A 20,643-nucleotide genomic window follows, 5' to 3' on the forward strand; every position below is an offset into this window, starting at 1 on the left:
GCACCGCGTCCGCTCCCGACTGTAGCGACCTGGTCAGACCTCTCATTCTGGAGGACCATAGCAAGGTAAATCCAGCCGCCTCCGTTTTGCATGCGAAGGAAATCTCCATGCAAACTCGGAGATTTGATCTCGACTTGAAATCGAATCCTCCTCCGGGATTTCGTAACTGTCGTTGACGTCATTCACTGAAATCAGCTGAACTGTACTTACTGTGGCTTGTTCCAAGTGATAGTGGTAAATTATAAGTGTTAAACTGAAAACGTTTCTTCGGAAGACGTTCAAAATACTTAACCTCTGCATTTTAAACGTTTGACTCTGCACACCCTTTTCTGTTCTGGGTGAATCTTGAGCCACTCAAAAGGGTGTGTTTTTTTTTTTTACAATCCCTTTTTGTATCCTCGGCAGATCCATGGCAAATGGATCCTCCATGTGACCTCATGGGACAGCCCCCCGCTGAAGAACGATCTGGCGACGTTGAACAGCTCCTGGATTGAAGTGGTGCCCACGTCAGACAGCACCATGATGAGACTCTACTGGGCAGACAAACTGTAAGAGACCAACCTGGTCTTTTGTCACGGACGAGCGAGAATTCCTCCTCTCGCCATTTCTGACTGGAAATAATGTTGATGTTTACTGCTTCATGTTTGAACTTTCCAGGATAGACGGCAAATGCCTGCAAGGATATGCTAACATGACCGTCTCAGACAGCACCACTCATATGACTTGTAGGTCAAACACCAAGTTGTCCACACATGCTTATAAGTAGCTGTTATAACGGCTGGCTTCAGGGTTAGGGTTGATGATGTCATTTTCTCCAATGTCCAACAGTCACTATCCACGGCCATACGTCTTACCATGAAGGGAAATACTATGAGACATGCCCTGACTGTATGCTGTCAACAGACACCACTCTGCTCCCAGACGGAGAGACCAAGGGCAGCTACATCTTCCTCTTCAGTAAGTTACGCCACCGCCCGGATCAGGCACTCGTTGTCTCTCCTCCGTGTTGGAAAAAAAGAAACGCAAAAAACTCCCTCCTGCTTTGTGGTTGTCCACCTTTCATCCTGCGGGGCTTGGTCTGACTCCTCTTTCTCTCGTCCTGTTTTTCTTTCCTTCTCACTCATTTCTCTCTCTCTCTCTCTCTCTCTCTCTCTCTCTCTGTCTGTCTGTCTGTCTGTCTGTCTGTCTGTCTGTCTGTCTGTCTGTCTGTCTCTCTCTCTCTCTCTCTCTCTCTCTCTCTCTCTCTGTCTCTCTCTGTCTCTCTCCCATGCTCACAGCGAGGACTGGGCATCTGGAGGAATCTCAGCTGGAGACCTTTAAGAAACAGGCAGAGTGTCTCAACTTCCTCCCAGACTACATTTTCCCCAGCACAGGTCAGGTTCCTTGTTTTTTTTTAATCATCACAATTCAACCACAGACCTCACTTCACACTCCCTGAGTTGACCCCCACCCCCACCACCACCCCCACCCCCCACCCCCCACCCCCACCCCCAAAGAAACAAAACAAAAACAAACAAACTGTTCCTCCACTCTCTCCAACATGAACTGTGGCTCTGTGTTACAGAGGTGTGTGCTGATGAGAGAGAGCCCGCCGTCCACAGTGACCAGGAAAACTAAGGCAATATCAACCAATCTTAACCAATGCATCCACATTGGGCTGTAGGCACATCCAAATTGAAGTCCAGATGCAACTGGATTGTATTGTAGCTCCAGATATTTGGAGTACTTATGTCCTAGAAAGTGACTCTGCTTGTTTGATCCAATGTGTTTTCTGAGGTCTGCTTTGATGAGTTTTGTTGTGCTAAAAAACTATATTATCATCCTATGAGAGATTGTTATAGTCCTTTTGGAATAAATGTATGGAATACGAAATATTACAATTTAACTCAAGATGTTCTCTTTGTAACAATGATAAGCTGTTCCTATATTAATCACACGAAGACTGTAATTTTAGCTTTTACTCTGGTGTCCTATGGTGTTTTATAGCTCTCTAGTGCTCTCTGGTGGTGCTGATTGAGTGTGTAATTGTTAGTAACTCTCGTTACTAACAATTACAAACTCATCCTAACTTGTTGAGGTTGGTTTAACACAAAATAAAAGTTCTCACCATTAAGTATTTGTCCGTGGTAACTTTATTTTATATATTATCTGAACTTGACAAGGGTGGCCAAGTTTGTGATTTAGTTCTTGTTCTGCTACCGTGTTATTTCCTTTTATGCACACTTTGGACATCGGATATGCAAACCTATAGGATTTAAAAGGGCAAGTAAATAGGCTGTTGCCAGGTAACTCTTCAGAAAGGGAAATCCCATTTGAAGAAAGGGCCACCTCTCCCTTGGGTGATCACACACACATTCACACACACAACAACCCCTTTGACTTTGTGTGATTGATTCTCCGGGACAAAAGCAGTTTCCAATCCCTTGCAATAGCATGACTTAAACAAGAGAGGCTAGGCATTCAGTCTGGTGGTTTTTCTTTGAAGGGGGCACTTGTCAGAGAGCTTACTGTTAGACAAGATGCAGTGGGATGCCAGGAAACAGTTGCTGTTACGTAAGAGAGGTCTGGGGCTGCATGTTCATTCAAGGCTCTCACTGAAGACTGTTCACTGATCCATTCATGTGGGGAAGCCTCCTTCTGCACATAATGAAATCCGTACGAGCCAGACTTGCAGTGGGACTGTCTGTGGTCTGACAGAAGTCTCTCTCACTCTCTCTCTCTCTCCCACTCTCTCTTTATGAGTTGAGTCATGGCTGTCCAACAGGTTGTATCTCTCCTGGCCTTGGCCTCCATATCTGCTGCATCTTCACCCAACTGCGAAGCACTCGTCAAGCCCTTTCTACCGGATGACCTCACCCCGGTAAGTTGAAATGATTTTCCATGTTGTTCTTTTTTTTGGGGGGGGGGCGAAAAATAGAGTCTGCAGCAGCTGCCTGTCTAGGTCCTTAGGCCGGTAAGCCTGGAACAGGGCGCCGGAGAAACCTCGGAACATTGAGACCCAGGGGACTCCAGCAGATGGAGAAGCTCCGAGTTTACAGCCTTCAGCAGCATCTGTGAGCTCTGTGTATGGGCGGAATGTTCTGGATCAGCGACAAAGGCCTCCTACCCGAGGGATAGAGGGGAGAACAAGGAGGGCTGGAGGAGCGTTACTGAATGGCTCCCCCTGAGGTTTCTGCAATTCGGTCTCTTTTAGGGAGTCTTCTATGAGGATTCCGGTTAGATTGGTGCTAATCTGTGGATTTTATATGAAGCTCATTGTGACTCTGCCTGTAAAAAGTGCTACACTCAAAAAGTTGGATTTTATTTGATTCCAGTGTTACAGTGTAACATTGGTTTGAAGTCTGGAGGACCTCACCTAGCATTACGGGTGTGGAAAAAGGCAGGCCAAACAATCTTTCAGAGGCTTTGCACTGGTCTTGCAAATAGTCTGAAGATATGGACACTGGCCAGTCATACTGTGACTTACAGTTTGGGCTGTTACTTGCAGGTGTACGGGAAGTGGTTGATGGTGCTGGGGGCTGCAGACCCAAAGCCTTACCATGAGGCACTGGGGTCAGTGAGAAACTCCTGGATGGAACTGTCTGCTACCTCGGAGAGTCAGGTGGTGACTTATCGATGGGGGGACCGCCAGTGAGTGCCCGTCCAGAGTGACCACAGTAGTAGGAGAAGCAGTTTTCTAATAGTATCAATTGATTTTTCACTGACATGAATCCCTTGTAAATAACTGGACTTGCTGTGTCATGCTAACGAGTGCTCTTCCATTTGTCGTTCTCTTGCGTCTGTCGTTCTGCAGATTTGGTAAATGCCACTTTGCTTCGACAAACGCGACCATCTCGAGCGGTGCCACCACTTTTACCAGTAAGTGGCTCTTGGTCAAGGAGACAGACCCTCCTCTTGATCTGAGACCAGCCTCCCATCCCTGATCATCCTCTTATTGAATGTCCATTAAGTGTAATAGCTGGTCCTGGATCAGTACTTAGAGATACCCAATGAGCATGTGCTCTAACAACCAAGCAGGGATCCTTAAAAAGCCGTAGGTGGCGAAAGTGAAACGTTATTTAATGTGTGTACCGTATGTTGTAAAGTAAGTTAGATTTAGTTCTTGTCAGAGAACTCCTGCTTCAGAGAACATGTCCCAAAAGATAGTCGATTTGTCGTGTTCTGATATCTTGGCCCCACAGAAAATTTGGCAGTGCACAAAGGTCAGATTCTGGAAACGTGCCCTGACTGTCTTCTGTGGTCGGACAACTTCCGTAACCGGGACTACACTGGCAGGTTCCTCCTCCTCTTCAGTAAGTCCTCTCCTGGGGCCACGGCCAGAGTCGTAGGAGAGTCGATGGAACTAAGCAGTCTCGCATGCATGATGTCAACGTGGCATGTTTCTGCGACGTCCCCAGAAAGCATCTCTCTCTGTTTCTGTCTCCCCATCTCCCTCAGCGAGGACAGGGAAACTGGATCCAGACTACGTGGAAACCTTTAAACAGCAGGCGGTATGTCTGAACTTCCCAGAACCACACACCTATGATGGAGAAACAGGTCAGTGGTTGTTTAGTCGCTAGCTATGTAAAGCATAACAGTGAAAGACTATTAGAGACGCATAACGAGTAGGTAAAAGGTTCATTAGGTTTTATATTGGAGTATAAGTAAGCATATGTAGATTCCCTACATCGCAAAATTAACATTTTATTATCCTATAGTTGTTTTTAGAGCCCATAAAAATAAATGAATTCATTTATAATATAATTGATACTGATAGTTTGGAAAATGCTTAATATCGACCGATAATTATATTATAAATGAATATAAAAAACGGACGAAACACCCTTCAACCATGTTATTGGTGTTGGCGTTGCATAGTTTGCCCACCAGAGGGTACCAGAGGGTTGTACATTGTACAACGCCCCTGTTGGCAACACTCGTGTTTAGAACGACTCAAATATGGAGGACCAAACCTGCCAAAATAAATTAAAAATAAATGAATAAATAAATAAATGTAGCAATAAATGTATTTATACCTTAAAAAATATAAATATATAAAAATAAATGTATGAACAAATATTAATTATTTATTTATTTATTTACATGGCCATTTATTATGGAACGCCGAGTTAGTCAAAATTAAATAAATAAATATGTAAATAAATAGATAAATACATACATACAGCTCTAACAATGAGTCTATGTGGAGCCACATCATAAACTATAAGACTCAGTTGGAATATGCCGGGCCTTAACAATCAAGCTAGCGCCCTCATGTGGTGTGCCATGAAAGTGTGTAGTCTGCACAAAGCGAGGGGAGGGGCGGGGTAATGGATTTATGGAGGACCAAAACCTGTAAAAAATAAAAGAATAAATAAATCTATCAATAAATGTATTTATACCTTAAAAAATATACATATATAAAAATAAATGTATGAACAAATATTAATTATGTATTTATTTATTTACTTGGCCATTTATTATGGAACGCCGAGTTAGTCAAAATTAAATAAATAAATAAATATGTAAATAAATAGATAAATACATACATAAATAAATATGGCTATGAAAACAAATCTGAAATTAAAAAAAAATATATACAAATATAGCATTATATAATTATATAGCTGAATCCATTTACCGACATCAATAAATAAATACATTTATTTAATTCAAAATTACGTTTTTGTAAAGACAACATTTATTGATTTCATGGGACTTTTACTTCCTAATGCCACATTTATTTATTTTTTGCGACTTTTACACACCACATTTATTTCCACATATATTTCCACACCACATTTATTTCTGTGGTGTATTTATTTCCGATCTCACATGCAAACGAGAGGGGCGTGGTTATCTTCGGACCAACTCAGCTCCACACAAGATCGAAGGCAGATAGGGACACCTAGATTCGGTAGATGATGGAAGACATTAGTCGTGTCAGAGATCGCATGCTTGCCTTATAGATCAAATATAGATAATATATAAATAGTGCATTAAATTAGCTACACTAAACATTACATAAACAGTTCATCCCTCACTTTGTAGCACACTGTTTGTGCTACGTTCTAGCTTCTACTTTAGTACATTAGCCTACTAGCATCAAAGATCTCCGTACTGATACTGTAACGTTAAATGTACTATATGCCAGAAAATTAGAATTATGCCCAAGAATTATGCTAAAACTATTTTGATGCCTCCATTCAAGGCAAGCATGCGATCTCTGACACGACTAATGTCTTCCATCATCTACCGAATATGGGTGTCGCTATCTGCCTTCGATCTTGTGTGGAGCTGCGTTGGTCCGAAGATAACCACGCCCCTCTCGTTTGCATGTGAGATCGGAAATAAATACAGCACAGAAATAAATGTGATGTGGAAATAAATGTGGTGTGTAAAAGTCTCAAAATCGGCGTTCCATAATAAATGGCCATGTCAATAAATAAATACGTAATTCATATTTGTTCATACATTTATTTTTATATATTTATATTTTTGAAGGTATAAATACATTTATTGATAGATTTATTTATTCTTTTATTTTTACAGGTTTTGGTCCTCCATAAATCCATTACCCCGCCCCTCCCCTCGCTTTGTGCAGACTACACACTTTCATGGCACACCACATGAGGGCGCTAGCTTGATTGTTAAGGCCCGGCATATTCCAACTGAGTCTTATAGTTTATGATGTGGCTCCACATAGACTCATTGTTAGAGCTATATCTGCTAACTACTTCTATTCTGGGGATTGTTTCATTAGATATAGGTGGTCAGTGTAGTCATGTGATCTGATTGACAATCAATACAAATGATTACCAGGTGTGGTTCACAAATGAGTGAATGATTGTGAGTAATTGTGACTTTCCACATCTGTCATTTGTGGTGGGAGGGATAGCTCAGTGGTTAGAGTGTATGACTGCAGAGCAAGGGGTTGGAGGTTCATATCCCCCAAGGTGCTCCCCTGCCTCCTTTCTGTCATGTAAAACATGATAGTATGTCTTTAACTAGTGGTGTTTTTAAGGATAAATGTTACTATTCCAGGTAGGGGAAGTGGGGCCCCAGTGGCGCAATGGATAAACATGCGAACCATGCATGCATGCCGGTCAGACACAGCAGCATGGCATCAAATCCCAGCTGGTATACAGCAAGGTCCCCGTTTCCCATCATGCTTGGAGTACAGCAGGGCCTCCAACACACAAGCGCCCCAGTTCCCATCAGTGCTGTACTGTATGCCTGGACTGCTGTAGGGCCTTCCAACACGCAGCAGGGCCTCCGACATGCAAGCACCCCAGTTCCTGTCATGCTGGATTCCCATCATGCTTGAAATGGAACAGGAAGATGATGAAAATACGTTTTTTTAAGTTAAGTGTGGACGATTTAAAGATACATTTTAATATAAAACTTTGTACTTCTTTAGGGGCAGACCACAGAAGCCTTCCATGGGATTTGAACCCAAGATCTTTCTCTTTCATGGTACACATGCTTATCCACTGAGTCATCAGGGACACAAGTGTACATGGACTCGTTGAAAATACATCCTTAAGGTTAAGTGTGAGGTCATTAAAGAGATCTTTTCTGCAAGGAAACACCATTGCAGCCTTCCATGGGATTTGAACCCAAGACCCTTAACTTTCATGGTACACATGCTTATCCACTGACCCATCAGGGGCACAAGTGCACATGGACTCGTTGAAAATACATCCTTAAGGTTAAGTGTGAGGTCATTAAAGAGATCTTTTCTGCAAGGAAAGACCATTGCAGCCATCCATGGGATTTGAACCCAACACCCTTATCGTTCATGGTACACATGCTTATCCACTGAACCATCAGGGGCACAAGTGTTCATGGACTCGTTGAAAATACATCCTTAAGGTTAAGTGTGAGGTCATTAAAGAGACCATTTCTGCAAGGAAAGCCCAATTTGAACCCAAGAGCCTTATCTTTCATGGTACATATGTTTATCCACTGAGCCACCAAGGACACAATGAAAATACATCCTTTAGGTGAACTGTGATATTATTGAAGAGAAAGTTTCTGCTTTCATCAGGGAATATCAGAAAAGCCATACATAGGATTTGAACCCAAGGCCCTTCTGAAAGGCCTTAGTTTAAAGGAGCCACGCACTTAACCAGTGAGCTACCAGGGACCCAATGTCACAGCTTACATGACTCTCCCACTACAATGTCTCCCAGGAGACAGCAGATGAACTCACCACAAGAAGCTATACCACTAATATTTCTTTTTAAATATATGTCGGACGATATATTGGAATATTGGATTTTTAAATCACCCAATATTTGTATTGATATCGGCCTTAGAAATCCTTTATCCGTCAGGCTCTATGTGTTTTGTAGCCACAAGGGGGAGATGTGTTAAAGATGTGGGGGAAATACTGCAACTACATTTTAAGCCTGTGAGGCTGAAATGATTGAATTTTTTATTCTGTTGGGACTTGACATTATCTGAGGGATATTTTGTACTTTCTGATACGGTTGACAAACTTTTAAAACATCTGAAAAGGTTTTGCGTCACTGTTGGGGGAAGGGGGACGGCCCCGTGTAGCAGCTAGCTATGTTTGTTGATCTATGCTGCCAATCAAACTTTAAGATGTCAAGTACACCCCATGAAAACTCTTGTCTTTCTCATAGTAATTAAACATTATGGACATTTGATGTTAAATAAACTGCCCCATAAAAATATTACATCTCTTTCATATCTTACCCTCCCTGCTGACCCTTCTCCATTGAGAAGTCGGCAAGGGGAGCGATTTTAAACAATATACAGTTCAGTTTACCTTGGACTAGGAAACAGCAATGAAAGCAACTTCCTCGTCTGTGACACTGAGGAACACTGCTGAAAACGCAGCCTACTCGGGTGCCATCCATCCCTCTCTCTTCCCCCTCTCTCTCTCCCTCTCCCTCTCTCTCTCTCATCACAATCTCTCTCTCTCTTTTCCTTTGGGTTGCAGAGATGTGCCCATACACCAGCGAGGACACAGACTGACAGACACATTCTGAAGAGGAGACATTTAAGTGATCGGAATCCCGGACAACCATGACCACCCGAACACTCATGATGTAGCAGTAAAGACGTAGAGATAAGTTTTTTTTTTACTGTAGACACTGGATCAAATGGTATTAACATAACATCCTGGGACTAAATAGTGCTTTAACACCAGCATAACCACAATAGAGAAATTAAATGCTACATTTTAAGTTGTATTCTCAAATTCTGGTCACCATACATTGTTGATTTAGGTGAACATGAAATAAATGGTTTTACTGTAAAACCGCCAGGGTTGTACACCAGACAACTTGTGGTATAGTGAATGGTAAAACAATCTAAAGCTAAATATTGCTAATCTTACTGTAACTGCACTTTTTATTTCAACAGTAAAGAAACATATATATCAAGGAATTGCAGTGTATAGTACATGTGAAGTGCATACAGAGAGCCCACAACAGGAACAATTGGTGCATGGCTACAAAGATACTTGGTATTAAAAGAGTTCACAGCACAAACAATGAGTAAACAATGAAAATAAATCCTAATAAGTGCAATAATTGAGTGAATTATTTGTGTAAGGCAAATTATTCATTTCAGTCACGCCATTAAGGTGCTGTTACCTAGTTGACAGAAATCGCATAATCCCCATTCTGCTGTACAAAACTACATCTCCACTTTCACCTTTTCAAGAAGGGTTTGAGCTCTGCCTTGCCAGTTTTACCACTATACCAATTCACTCATTTAAGACCTGCCAACTAACTGAGTGTCCCAGTCATGACCGCGTTGGTGGAGGTGAGGGTGAGGGTGAGAGGGGGGGGGGGGGGGGTCGGGAGTGTGTTTTCAGCCCCTTCTTGCAGCTCCGGAGACTCAGCCCACCAGTTTCCGGTACTGGCCTCCCAGGGTGCTCGTCAGACTCTCCATCCTGGAGGTCCTGGTGCTGCCCGACTGGGAGGCGACCTCCGCCCCCCCGGCCTTGCACCGGAGCAGGGCCGCCACCTGCCTCTGGCACTGGGACGAGCCAAAGTAGTAGATGAGGGGGTCCAGGCAGCAGCTGATGCTGCTCACGCACATGGAGAGCAGGTAGGCCTGGTAGGAGCCGTCGGCGTGGTGATGGGACAGCTTGATGTAGTGCACCAGCAGGATGACGTTGGTGGGCGTGAAGCACACCACGAACACCACCAGCACCGTCAGGGCCATCACCACCGCCCGGGTCTTCCGGGTGCGGTTGTCCACGTTGGCTGCGGCCAGGGCCTGGACGATGCGCGCGTAGCAGACGGCGGTGACGACCAAGGGGATGAAGAAGAACACGGAGGAGTAGATGGGGAAGAAGTACAGGTAGTAGGCGCGGAGCTTGGAGACGTCCTGCACGTCGTGGCAGGTGGTGATGCCCAGGTCGGGCAGGTGGACGTCCTGCCTGGAGAGGAGCAGAGGGGTCACCCCCCCGGCCGACAGCAGCCACATCGCCCCGCACACCACGGACGCGGTCCGCGGGCACCGCCACACCAGGGAGTCCATGGGGTAGACCACGGCCAGGAAGCGGTCGATGCCGATGCACATCATGAGGAGGACCGAGCAGTACATGTTGCAGTAGAACGCCGCCGTCACCAGGCGGCACATGCCGGCGCCGTAGATCCAGTCGTTGCCGTGGAAATGGTAGGCGATCCGGAAGGGCAGCAGGAAGGCGAAGAGCAGGTCGGCGCACGCCAGGTTCATCATGTAGATCACCGCCGGCTTCCGCGGGCGGATCCGCCGGGCGAACATCACCACGGCGACCAGGTTGAGGGGGACGCTGATGAGGAAAACGACGGTGTACACGGCGGGGACGAAGGCGGTCGCCAGGCGACCCTGGAGGAAGGCGCGGGCCCTCTCGGAGACGTGGTAGCTCTTCTTGGGGTGGGGTTTGGGGTGGGGGTGGACCTTCGCAGGCTGCTCCGCGCCAGAACCACTGTCGCCGTGGTGATCCCACAGGTCCAGGTCAATGTAGTAGTCAAGGTCAAGGTAGATGGGCTCGTCCGTCACTGTCAGGAAGAACCCTGAGAAAGTTCTCGGGGAAAGTTTATCTTCAGAGGCTGAAGGGAGAAAGCATGGGATGGGTTTAGTATTGTTGCCATACCGACAGCTGTTCTGTACATAGGCTGCCATACAAGCAGCAGCGATGAACAAATGATCATTCATTCGAACACTGATCTACATCTGTCTCAACCCTGGTCCTCGGGACACCCTGCATGTTTTAGATGTTTCCCTGCTCCAACACGCTTGGGACCGAATGATTGTGTCGTATTAATGTGTTTCTGACCCAAGTTAGTACTGACTGTTCGGTCAGTAGCACCGCTTGTGCGTTACTACAAGTCTGTGTGCACAGGTAGTTTTACAAAACGATGAAAAATAAAGCTTGAAACGTTGTCACTATGGTTTATCTCAATAAGAAAATGTATTTCATAGTTGCTATAATTCTATCCTTGTAAAATCAAAACATTTAAGAAATGTTACTTACCATTGTTTTGAGCATATACTGAGGTATGGAGACAAAGTGCCAACGTCGTAAAAAGTAGATAAAACATTTCTAGAAATGATTTCTATATTCCAAATTCTCTGAAAAATCGCTTTAAATGGTGGTCTATGTATGACGCAAAACCTACTGTTCATACAAAACAACTAAATGGTATTCCGTTTTCATATGAGCAACGAAAAGACGTTTGTCGAATTAACTTTCCGTTGTCCATTGGTTGGTTGTGACAGCCGCGCCTACCCCCCGGACACGAGGATCTCTCCATTTCCAAGGAAGCAAGAATGTATTGCAGAAAACAGCACGGACATCATTTTAATGTTCTTATTCTACACTTTTATATGGCATTTACATATGTGTGTATACTTTTTTCTTTGAATAAAGTTCTATGACAGAGTTTATATTACGAAAACATTGCGTGTGAAATTCCTATAAAAGCATGTTTTACAGTATTAGTTGCTGCTTTTACATTAAATATTAAACATATTAGGCATTCCTGATTAATTAACTCATTAAAACGTGCTGAAATCGTTTTTAATTTATACTTCACAATACATTTAAAAGTTGAGTCTACAAAGAATACATGTTCACTAATCATCATGAAAATATTTCTAGTGTGTGTGAATTCAAAAGGCACAGGTGACCTACAGCAGGTCCAGAACTGCTGGCTAGAATGACACTTCATGAAGCTTCCACTGTAAATACGTTTTGACAGTAGTGCATTGTACAGTCGTCCAAGTCCTTGAACACTTTTCTTTTTTTAAACGTGACAATGGTGTAAATGCCCAATATCATTATAACGTCTACATATAAAAGTTTCATTATAATATCTTTAAAAATATATTCCATATACAATCACTCAGTGGTCCTGAACAAACAAACAAACAAACAAACAAAAGGAAGCGATACAATTTGACAATACAGGGAACTAACATTTCATTGTGGACTGGATTTCCTTTATTAAGTGGTGACCATTGACTTGTCACCATCAGCAACAAACTAATATTATGTCTGTTTGATTTCACCACTGATGATCAATGAGCAAACTGATAGACCACATTTAGGCTGCGTTACGTCCCACACCATAACAAAAATAACATAGAACAAACGTTTGTCGAAAGTCGCAATCCTTTCACACAGACGTTCTCCCTTTCTCGTTTGTTTTGTGTCCCCAGTTGATCCCTCACTTTCCATAGAACTTCTTGTTGAGGAGGAAGATGAGCAGGTTGACGTTGACTTTGGCCTTGTCGAACATCTTCATGACGGACACCCCCTCGTACTGCAGCTGCAGGAGGTCCTAGATGAGCACACACACACACACACACACACACACGTGCCACTATAACCTTTTTATTATGAAGAGAGCAATATTTCTTTATCATTATGTGCAAACGATCACCCTCACCCCTCCCGTTTGCTGATTGTGAGTTTTTACATGGTCAGCGTGAAATATGGTCGGCTGGTCAACGCTGGATTCATGGGTTGATTTGTCGCAATGTGCAATGTTGTTACCTGGAAATGCAGCTGGACCTTCTCCATCTCGACTCCCATGAACTTGGCCTTCACCTCAAAGTCTCCCACCTCCTCGCTGGGCGAGATGTCAAACATGACATTCTTGAACCTGGGAGAAAACAAGCAGAAAGGTGAGGTTGCGACGATTCGGAGAGGGGAAGAACAGGACGTGCATGCGGAGAACATGACCTCCTGTTCTGCTGCCTCCATTGTCCTGAGGTCACGGAAATGTGCAGCAAAAGCTGTTTTTGCCGCAACCTTTCGGATCGCAGATCGTGGACGCAAGCAAAGTAGACAAAGTGTGCTACGTCCCTGAAGAGGGTCATAAGCGTGTTTCGCGGCAGATGCAAAGACACGCCGATTGCGTGTCGTTTGCGTTGTCGTTGTGGGGTTTCCCCCGTTAAACGTGGCCTACAACTCCCAGAGTGCAGCGAGGGAAACCCAGAAGCTGCTATATTACTATATTAAGAACTATATTACTTAAACCGTCTCACCATAACAGGAAGAGCACGAGAGGCAAACAAGGGGGGAGAAGAGACAAGACAGACGCTGGGGGAGAGGAGGGGCAGGGGGGGGGGGGGAATCTATGAGCAAAGTCCCTTAATGATGGTTTTCCTTCCGGTCCCAGAAACAAAACAAAAAAGCTGACACGGCCTGCTTCGCTCTCACATCAAAGGCCTAGGCGCTGGTGCCAAAACTGCCGTGTCACCCACAACACTTAGCACACTACACCTCCTCCTCCCCCCCCCCCCCCCCTCCACCACCCCCCACACCCCCCTCCACCCAAATCAAAAACCGGACCAGTCTGGGAACTGCAGAAGCACTCACTGGTTGGTCTGCAGTCCCTCTATCTCCAGGATGACGCCCTTCTCGTGCAGCCTGGCCGCCGTGTACTTGAGAGACTGCTGCTTCCACTTCTTGCTGCCCTTCTCCTCGCCCTTCCTTTCCAGCTTGATGGACCTGCGCGCGTTCCTGAGGAAACGCAAAAACATCCGGATGTTAAAACCCCCTCCCCAAAAAAAGGGTGTCAGAACGTGACTGGCTCAGGAACTCCATTGAGGACTCCGATACACCAACAGGTTCACACGCCAACTGGGGTGGCGCAGCGCTCCTAATCTAATTGTACGTGGGGCTACACAGTGACGGCAAAGCCAAGGAGACGCCAAGCATCTTGATATGCTTAACTGGGCTGCTTTGGGCGTGGTTCCGGGGCTGTACTCACTTCCTGTTGAGGTTGTCTAGGCAGGTTCTGATGTAGGTGTCGTAGTAGTTGGTCTGGTCCTGGTAGAAGGCCGTCTTGGAGTTGAGCGCGCTCAGTGTCTGCTGGAGCTTGACGAGCTCCGCCTTCCTCCTCTGTCTGTAGCGTCTCTGATACCGGATGTCCTGTCAATCACACACGCATGAATCTGATTGGCTTGGACGACCTGGCAACTGTATTTAAGCGTACAAGGCGGCCAAATCATCAGACATCGGTGTACGTGTGTGTGTTCGGGTACGTGCGTGTGTGCGTGCGTCCGTCCCGGGTACCTTGGCGATGTCGTTGATGAGGTCCTGGTAGCCGTTGGCGCCGCTGGCCAGGCCGGCCTGCTCCAGGGAGCGCAGGTTCCTCAGCACCTTCCGCTTCTTCTGCTCCAGGGGCAGCTGGTGGTCCTCCTGCCCCGCCACGCTGCTCTTCAGGCCCTCGGGCGCCTGGGCGTCCTGCGCCGCGCGCCGCTCCACCACCTGGGCGTGCTCCGCTTCCTGCGCAAGCACACACACATCAGTAACTCTTATGTCACGGTCCAATGGTTGGGTCGTGCGAACGAATGTGGGTTTGGAGATCGTCCCGGCTAATCGCGAGGCGTTTCCTTGGGGGTATTGATATGCACGACGGTGTGGAAGGTCACACGAGGTGGTGTGTGTGGGGGGGGGGGGGGTCGTGATCACCTGAAGGGGTGTGGCGGGGTTCTCCAGGGTCTCTGGTAGGGTTTCTCCTGGCTGGATCCTCACCACGTCCACTATCAGCTTCTTGGTCCTAGCGCACGCACACACACACACACATAGATGAGTAGATGCTCCATGACCTCACAAGCGGACTACATGGTTGATTAGCTGATGTGACGATGATATTTTCCCATTACAGTTTGACTAACATGTACCTACTATAGTAAAAAAAAATCATGATATGATTGACATGTTCTGAAGAGCTGCCACCCAGTCATGCTCTGCAGTGTGATATACAGCGTTACATGTTTTCAACAGGCTCGGGCAGAGGTTGTCCATACATATCCACTGAGATAAAACAATGGCGTCACCAGCATAGGAAGAGGTCATCCTGTTCTGAGAGACTCTTTTTTGAAGGAATTGTAATAAATACATCGAAACGAGCCCTCGTCTATAAGCCTGATAACCCCTGACCACCAAACCTCTTCCTGCCTGGACAGGAAGTGATAAGCGGCAGGAAGGGTCTGTCAGAGAGGGATTGGGAAGTATGCATCCAGAATGGAAACTGTTTACATGTTGTGTCACAGAGCTGAGAAATAATCCTAAAACGGTTCCATTTTCAATGCTTCAGCCTTTGAATTGTAAAATATCCCTTTCTCATTGTACACCATTGTTATTTGTAGTTAAAAATATCATTCAAATCCCAATATGGTTTTGGGTTTGTTTTTTGGGGGCTTTTGGGATATTAGGGCAGTCAAATTAAGATATTCAATCTACTACCTTAGATCTAGAGGAAATTGAAAATTCCCAGCAATTCCCCTCTTGTATTTACAAAAGATCCGTGTTAACGCAATGCAAATGTAACTAGAGAGGGTACAATTTCTTGGGAAATTGTAGGGTGTGCTTGCTTGCGTCGGTTGCACAGGGGTCTGTATATTTTATATAAAAATGCATAGGGCCTACTTATTATTTATAGAGATTAAATAGATTTAAAAGCATCTTTTTTTGCTGCTCATTTACAACTCAAAATACGAGTGAAGTGTAGAATGAAATATGATGTATTCTCATTTCCCCTGCAAGAGGCAGCCTCATAGCTGAATCAAAACTAATAAATTTGGCAGACCGGTGTAAAAATGGACCTAATCTCTATGACTTAAACGTCCTTTTAAATTTTCCCTTCTCGTGATATTTTCAGGCATTTAGCCTACTCATATTGCATTCATTCATTAATAAAGAACCCCCTTTGAAGATTATTCTACGACGTTACCGGCAGAAGATAGAATCGCGATTCAAACAGTACCATCTGCTAACTGAAAATATGCCCCCAAAAACGTAAATAAGCTTGACATTTATTTAGTGGAAAATCGCTCATTCATAAAAAGCTCACTGGTAGCGATCATTGTCAGTAACAACGCAAAATGCGATATAGCCCTGTGTGGAGAAGCTGCCCCGGTAAATTCTACTACTACGGTACAGTACTAGACTACTGCTGTGTTCGTCTTGGTAGCGATTGCGTTGGTTGAATTCGATTTAACGTTCCGTTGTACGGTTTAGGCTGAAATTAATTATTTTCATGTAAATCCCAATAGAAGCAACTCAATCGCTACCAAGACGAAACTTTTGACACCTAGGTTGTCTATGTAGGCCAAATATTGACTGAGTTTTAAGGGGGCAAAAAAAATAAATATATATATATATATATGTGAGAGAACAAAGGTTGTGCCCTTGCCGAAGGCAAAGCACACCCAATTATCCATGACGTGACTTGACTACTAGTGTTGCTTTCGTCCACGAAAATCATGACGAAATATTGGCGTCAGCGACCCTTTATTACGTGACGAAAACGAGACGAGACGAAGGCGCTGGTCACGTGACCACGGTGTCTTACTTGGTCATCAGTCCCTTCATGTCCTTGTCGTCTCCCTCCAGCAGCTCAAACTTGCTGGTGAGGGTCAGGGAGATCTCCGTCTTGGCCAGCTGGCTCAGGGTGCTCTCCTTGTTGGGGTCGTTGGGGTCCACCGCCCCCTCGCCTGGGGACACGGCCAGGGGAAGGCGACACGTCACATCTTTGTGCTTTGCTTTTTGGTTTGTTTCTGAGGTCTAACCATGCTTGGAGAGGTAGGCCCTTGGAGTCATGTTTCTGTCTAAGGTCTGATGCTTGCAGGAGTGTGTGTGTGTGTGTGTGTCGTACCGAGCAAAGCCTCCACGTGTGGTGCGTCTCCCAGATCCTGCAGCAGCTCATGCAGAAGATCGTTGTGGTCCGGGGAGATGGCCTCTAGGTGCTCCAACACCAGCTACACACACACACACACACACACACACACAGAGAAATGAAGAGCATTCTATTGACTTCCTCCTCGATCCTCATCAACAACCCCGCTCCAAGGACATAGATGAGGTATACAACTATGTGAATCGTCGAACTAGAAATCCAGGAATGTCTGTGGCTGGATTATCTCGAGAACTGGGCACTGTATGTGCGGCAGGTGTTTAACCCGGGTCCCAAGAATGTGCAGTGGTGCGTGTGAAAGTTGTTTGGAACAGGCCTGTAAATATATCAATTATTTTGCCGCCGTGAGCGGCACTTAGCTGCTAATAACTAGCTAATAACCCGCCGAGGGACGTGGTTCTGACTGCACTAATCAGTTCCCTTCAGGTTCAGGGAAATTCCCTTCGTTACTCATCCCTGTGTTCTCTTCCATACATCCCGCACAGGAAACCCTCGAATATGGTGGATGGTTGGTGCAAAACAAAAGGTTGAGCAGATGTCTGTCGTCGGTGAGCCATTGTTGTTTTGAGTCCTCTGGGTGGTGTGTGTGTGTGTGTGTGTGTGTGTGTGTGTGTGTAGGCGGGTTGCGGTGGGGGTTAAATTACATCCATGAAGTTCAGACATCTGGTTCTAACCCGTCCTCAGACACAATGTACAGAGGAGGCTCGTCCTCATCACTACTTCTGCTGTTCATCCGGTAAAAGGGGGGGAGGGGAGAGATATCTCCATATGCCTCCAAAAAAGAGAGTTGAGGAAACAGACTCTAAAGACAGGAGGAGGGGAGGACATGACGAGGTAGCAGCATGTGAGCTACATAGTTTCCCAATCTAACTCCTTTGGATAAAAGCATGCAAGGAGCGAATCTATTCTCACTGCATTATCATCATGTTGATAGCAGTGGGGAACCAGAGCAGGCAGGAATGGCAGCGTGCAGGGCTGGGAGGGATGGTGGGCTGGGGGGGTGCTGCTCACCGAGTGCGTGTTGATGATCTCCTCGATGGAGATGTAGATGACCGGCTTGCTCAGGGTCACCATGTCCGAGTATTCGTCCACGTTGAACTTCTCCTCTGGCTCTGGGACGTCGCAGGCTGCCTTGAAAAACACCCTGTAAGGGAGAGAGAGGGAGAGGGAGAGGGAGAGGGAGAGGGAGAGGGAGAGGGAGAGAGAGAGAGAGAGAGAGAGAGAGAGAGAGAGAGAGAGAGAGAGAGAGAGAGAGAGAGAGAGAGAGAGAGAGAGAGAGAGAGCGGGAGACAGAGAAGACGAGTATTTAGACATTCACAGGCTAAATAACCTGAACTGGTGCGCTGGAATTACATAGCAACTCCAAGGTGACCCAAAAAGACATTGCCAAAACATTGTTTTGTTGAGGTTTCCCGTTTGGCACCTGCTACTAATTACCAAGAATGATCTGTCAACTGAAGGGATGGTAGGAACAGCAGAAGCTTCTGGGAAACTAACCCCCCTCCCCCCCCCCTCCTCTCTTTTCTTATTTTACGAGGAAAGCAGGAGGGGTTACTGCTGACGGTGCACTCTCATACAAAGACACTTCCTCCCCCCCCCAGGCCACCTCCGCGCCTCTGTCCTGACCTCCTCACCCCCTGTTGGCGGGCCCGACGGAAAATGGCGGCCTATTAAAATGCAAGCGCAGTCGTATCAGGAGTAAAGGTGACATGACACACCGTGACAATAGAGTTCAAGCCAGGAGGGGGGGCTGTATGGAGATTAAAGCAAGTGTGGCATTCTGAGAGAAGAGTCAGATGTCCTTATAACAGCGCAAACTACAATGTCAAACCCCCCCCGTCCCCCGTCCCCCGTCACCGCCCCCCCCACCTGAATTTCTCGTAGGTCTGGGAGATGTAGTTGTTCATGGGGGTCATGTGGGAGTTCTCCCCCTCGAAGAGCTTGTTTGCGGCGGCGTGCTGCAGCGTCTTGGCCACGGAGCCCAGGTTCCTGCGCTGGTCCGAGTGGAGTTGGCCTCCCGCCGACAGGTCGATGATGTCGAAGCCGTCCGGCGCCACGATGGCCGGGTTCATGAAGCGGTAGTATAGCAGGTTCCCTACGATCTGACACACACACACACACACACACAGTTAACCTTTGATTGAAAGAGATAGCACCAGTGCTAGAGTTAACCCTAATGCATGTATTCTTGTAGCAGACCCTTCCATCTGAGGCAACGTACGCGGGGGACACAAGACACAATAATGCAATAATGATGCTATTAAAGGGACCATCAACTCTACAGCACACTGTTAGTAAGAAGCGCCTATGGAAGTTTGAAAGAGAATTGAATGTTTGTAACTTTTTCAAGCTTTATTGAAAGAGACAAGTCGGAGAGAGACGGGAGAGCAGAGAGAGAGAGAGTGGAAGACACACAGGAAATGGCCCGGGCTGGAATCGAACCGGGGCCCCTGCAGTCTCCCTGGCGAGCCACTAAGGGCGCCCCAGAAGTTTCCCCAACATTCGAAACGACTACTTTGACCATCCCTACTTCAAGAGGAAAAGGGATCTCTCCAGTGCGACAGGAGAGAGAGCGGGAGGAGGGATGAGAGAGAGCGGGGGGGGGGGGGGGGGGGGGAGGCGTGACCTGGGGCCTCGTACCTTCAGCAGCTCGTCCTCCGAGGCGTCGGGGAACTTTTCGTGGAGGCAGTTCTTCAGGACCTTAGCTATGTATCTCATGCCATAACTGCATGCCAAAAACAAACACGGCGACAGCAACGTGAAACGGACATGCTTAAAAGACACAGGAACACAAACACAGGTTATGAACGCACATGACAGGGGGGGGATGGGGGGGGAGTCAAGTTGACCCCTGACCTCAAGCTGTGAGGCTCCTTGTAATAGGATGAAGTTCATATCCATCTGTATCCAGTAAAACGATACTGCCCTCTAGTGGAGAAGATGGAGTACTGCAGCATCGGGTTTAACTTGTGGCAATGGTGTAACTGCATGGTTTCAGAAACCTGGAGCTCAATAACAGCCAGCAGGGTCCCTGACATGCCCAGTCCTCAGGGCCTGACTCACGTGAAACATCAAACAACAACTTCAGAGCCTCGCTGATCTCCCAACGCTGGCTGGGAGACCTCATTCGGGCTCGGGTGAAAACCGCTGCGGCCCACCCCACTCCTGTCGAGTCTGATACGCCATGGCGACCGGGATGGATGGCAGGGAGGAAAGGGAACGGAGGATGCGAAAGGCCCCTTGGAACTCACGGGATGTTGTCCAGGGACGACACGATGGAGTTGAGGACTTTGTCCGTGGCCGAGCGCAGAGTCTGGTGGGACGCCTCCAGCTTGGCGCGTACTTCCGGGTGAGCCATGGCCTGATCGGGGGCCACCTCGTAGGGCAGCTTACTGGAGGGGGGAGCGGCGAGGGGGAAAGAGCACGGTCACTGGTGTGTGAGTGTGTGCGTGCGTGGGTGGATGTTACTGGATCTAAACACGTG

At 46.5% G+C, this 20,643-nt stretch overlaps 3 protein-coding genes across 6 annotated transcripts in view; 1 reads left to right on the top strand and 2 right to left on the bottom strand.

Annotated features, from left to right (window-relative positions):
* The first annotated feature begins 2,670 nt into the window (after window positions 1-2,670).
* Window positions 2,671-9,395, top strand: LOC136937886 (uncharacterized). 2 transcript variants are annotated; one of them, XM_067231018.1, is made up of 6 exons: window positions 2,671-2,860; window positions 3,488-3,630; window positions 3,794-3,858; window positions 4,182-4,292; window positions 4,438-4,536; window positions 8,951-9,395. In XM_067231018.1, the coding sequence occupies exons 1-6, from the start codon at window positions 2,750-2,752 to the stop codon at window positions 8,983-8,985; spliced, it is 564 nt and encodes a 187-aa protein (XP_067087119.1). In that variant the 5' UTR covers window positions 2,671-2,749; the 3' UTR covers window positions 8,986-9,395. The 2 variants fall into 2 exon arrangements, with proteins under 2 accessions (XP_067087119.1, XP_067087120.1); XM_067231019.1 differs by lacking the exon at window positions 8,951-9,395 and adding an exon at window positions 6,532-6,655.
* A 138-nt stretch (window positions 9,396-9,533) lies between these two features.
* On the bottom strand, window positions 9,534-11,621 carry f2r (coagulation factor II (thrombin) receptor). Its single transcript, XM_067231015.1, has 2 exons — window positions 11,483-11,621; window positions 9,534-11,057 (listed from the first exon to the last, which is right to left on the bottom strand). Exons 1-2 carry the CDS (start codon window positions 11,547-11,549, stop codon window positions 9,856-9,858), a joined length of 1,269 nt encoding a protein of 422 aa, XP_067087116.1. The 5' UTR covers window positions 11,550-11,621; the 3' UTR covers window positions 9,534-9,855.
* A 181-nt stretch (window positions 11,622-11,802) lies between these two features.
* iqgap2 (IQ motif containing GTPase activating protein 2) overlaps window positions 11,803-20,643 on the bottom strand; it is a 32,426-nt gene continuing 23,585 nt past the window's right edge. For all 3 annotated transcript variants that reach the window (XM_067231012.1, XM_067231011.1, XM_067231010.1), the window contains exons 27-38: window positions 20,411-20,551; window positions 19,800-19,884; window positions 19,029-19,261; window positions 18,171-18,303; window positions 17,121-17,223; window positions 16,818-16,959; window positions 14,933-15,020; window positions 14,534-14,746; window positions 14,229-14,389; window positions 13,835-13,978; window positions 13,007-13,115; window positions 11,803-12,791 (exon numbers count right to left, since the gene is read on the bottom strand). In XM_067231012.1, the coding sequence (XP_067087113.1) occupies window positions 12,678-12,791; window positions 13,007-13,115; window positions 13,835-13,978; window positions 14,229-14,389; window positions 14,534-14,746; window positions 14,933-15,020; window positions 16,818-16,959; window positions 17,121-17,223; window positions 18,171-18,303; window positions 19,029-19,261; window positions 19,800-19,884; window positions 20,411-20,551 (1,666 nt within the window). In that variant the 3' untranslated portion in view covers window positions 11,803-12,677. The remainder of the gene's footprint in view (window positions 12,792-13,006; window positions 13,116-13,834; window positions 13,979-14,228; window positions 14,390-14,533; window positions 14,747-14,932; window positions 15,021-16,817; window positions 16,960-17,120; window positions 17,224-18,170; window positions 18,304-19,028; window positions 19,262-19,799; window positions 19,885-20,410; window positions 20,552-20,643) is intronic.

Source organism: Osmerus mordax, chromosome 28 (genome assembly GCF_038355195.1).
Source record: "Osmerus mordax isolate fOsmMor3 chromosome 28, fOsmMor3.pri, whole genome shotgun sequence".
Lineage (NCBI taxonomy): Eukaryota > Metazoa > Chordata > Actinopteri > Osmeriformes > Osmeridae > Osmerus > Osmerus mordax.

Excerpts from the sequence above, each read along its gene's own strand:
- f2r (XM_067231015.1), bottom strand. The coding sequence starts at position 11,549 with ATGTTTTATCTACTTTTTACGACGTTGGCACTTTGTCTCCATACCTCA. Across the intron at positions 11,058-11,482 it reads AGTATATGCTCAAAACAATG|CCTCTGAAGATAAACTTTCC; the intron begins GTAAGTAACATT and ends TTCTCCCTTCAG.
- LOC136937886 (XM_067231018.1), top strand. The coding sequence starts at position 2,750 with ATGGCTGTCCAACAGGTTGTATCTCTCCTGGCCTTGGCCTCCATATCT. Across the intron at positions 3,631-3,793 it reads TATCGATGGGGGGACCGCCA|ATTTGGTAAATGCCACTTTG; the intron begins GTGAGTGCCCGT and ends GTCGTTCTGCAG. Across the intron at positions 3,859-4,181 it reads CGGTGCCACCACTTTTACCA|AAAATTTGGCAGTGCACAAA; the intron begins GTAAGTGGCTCT and ends TTGGCCCCACAG.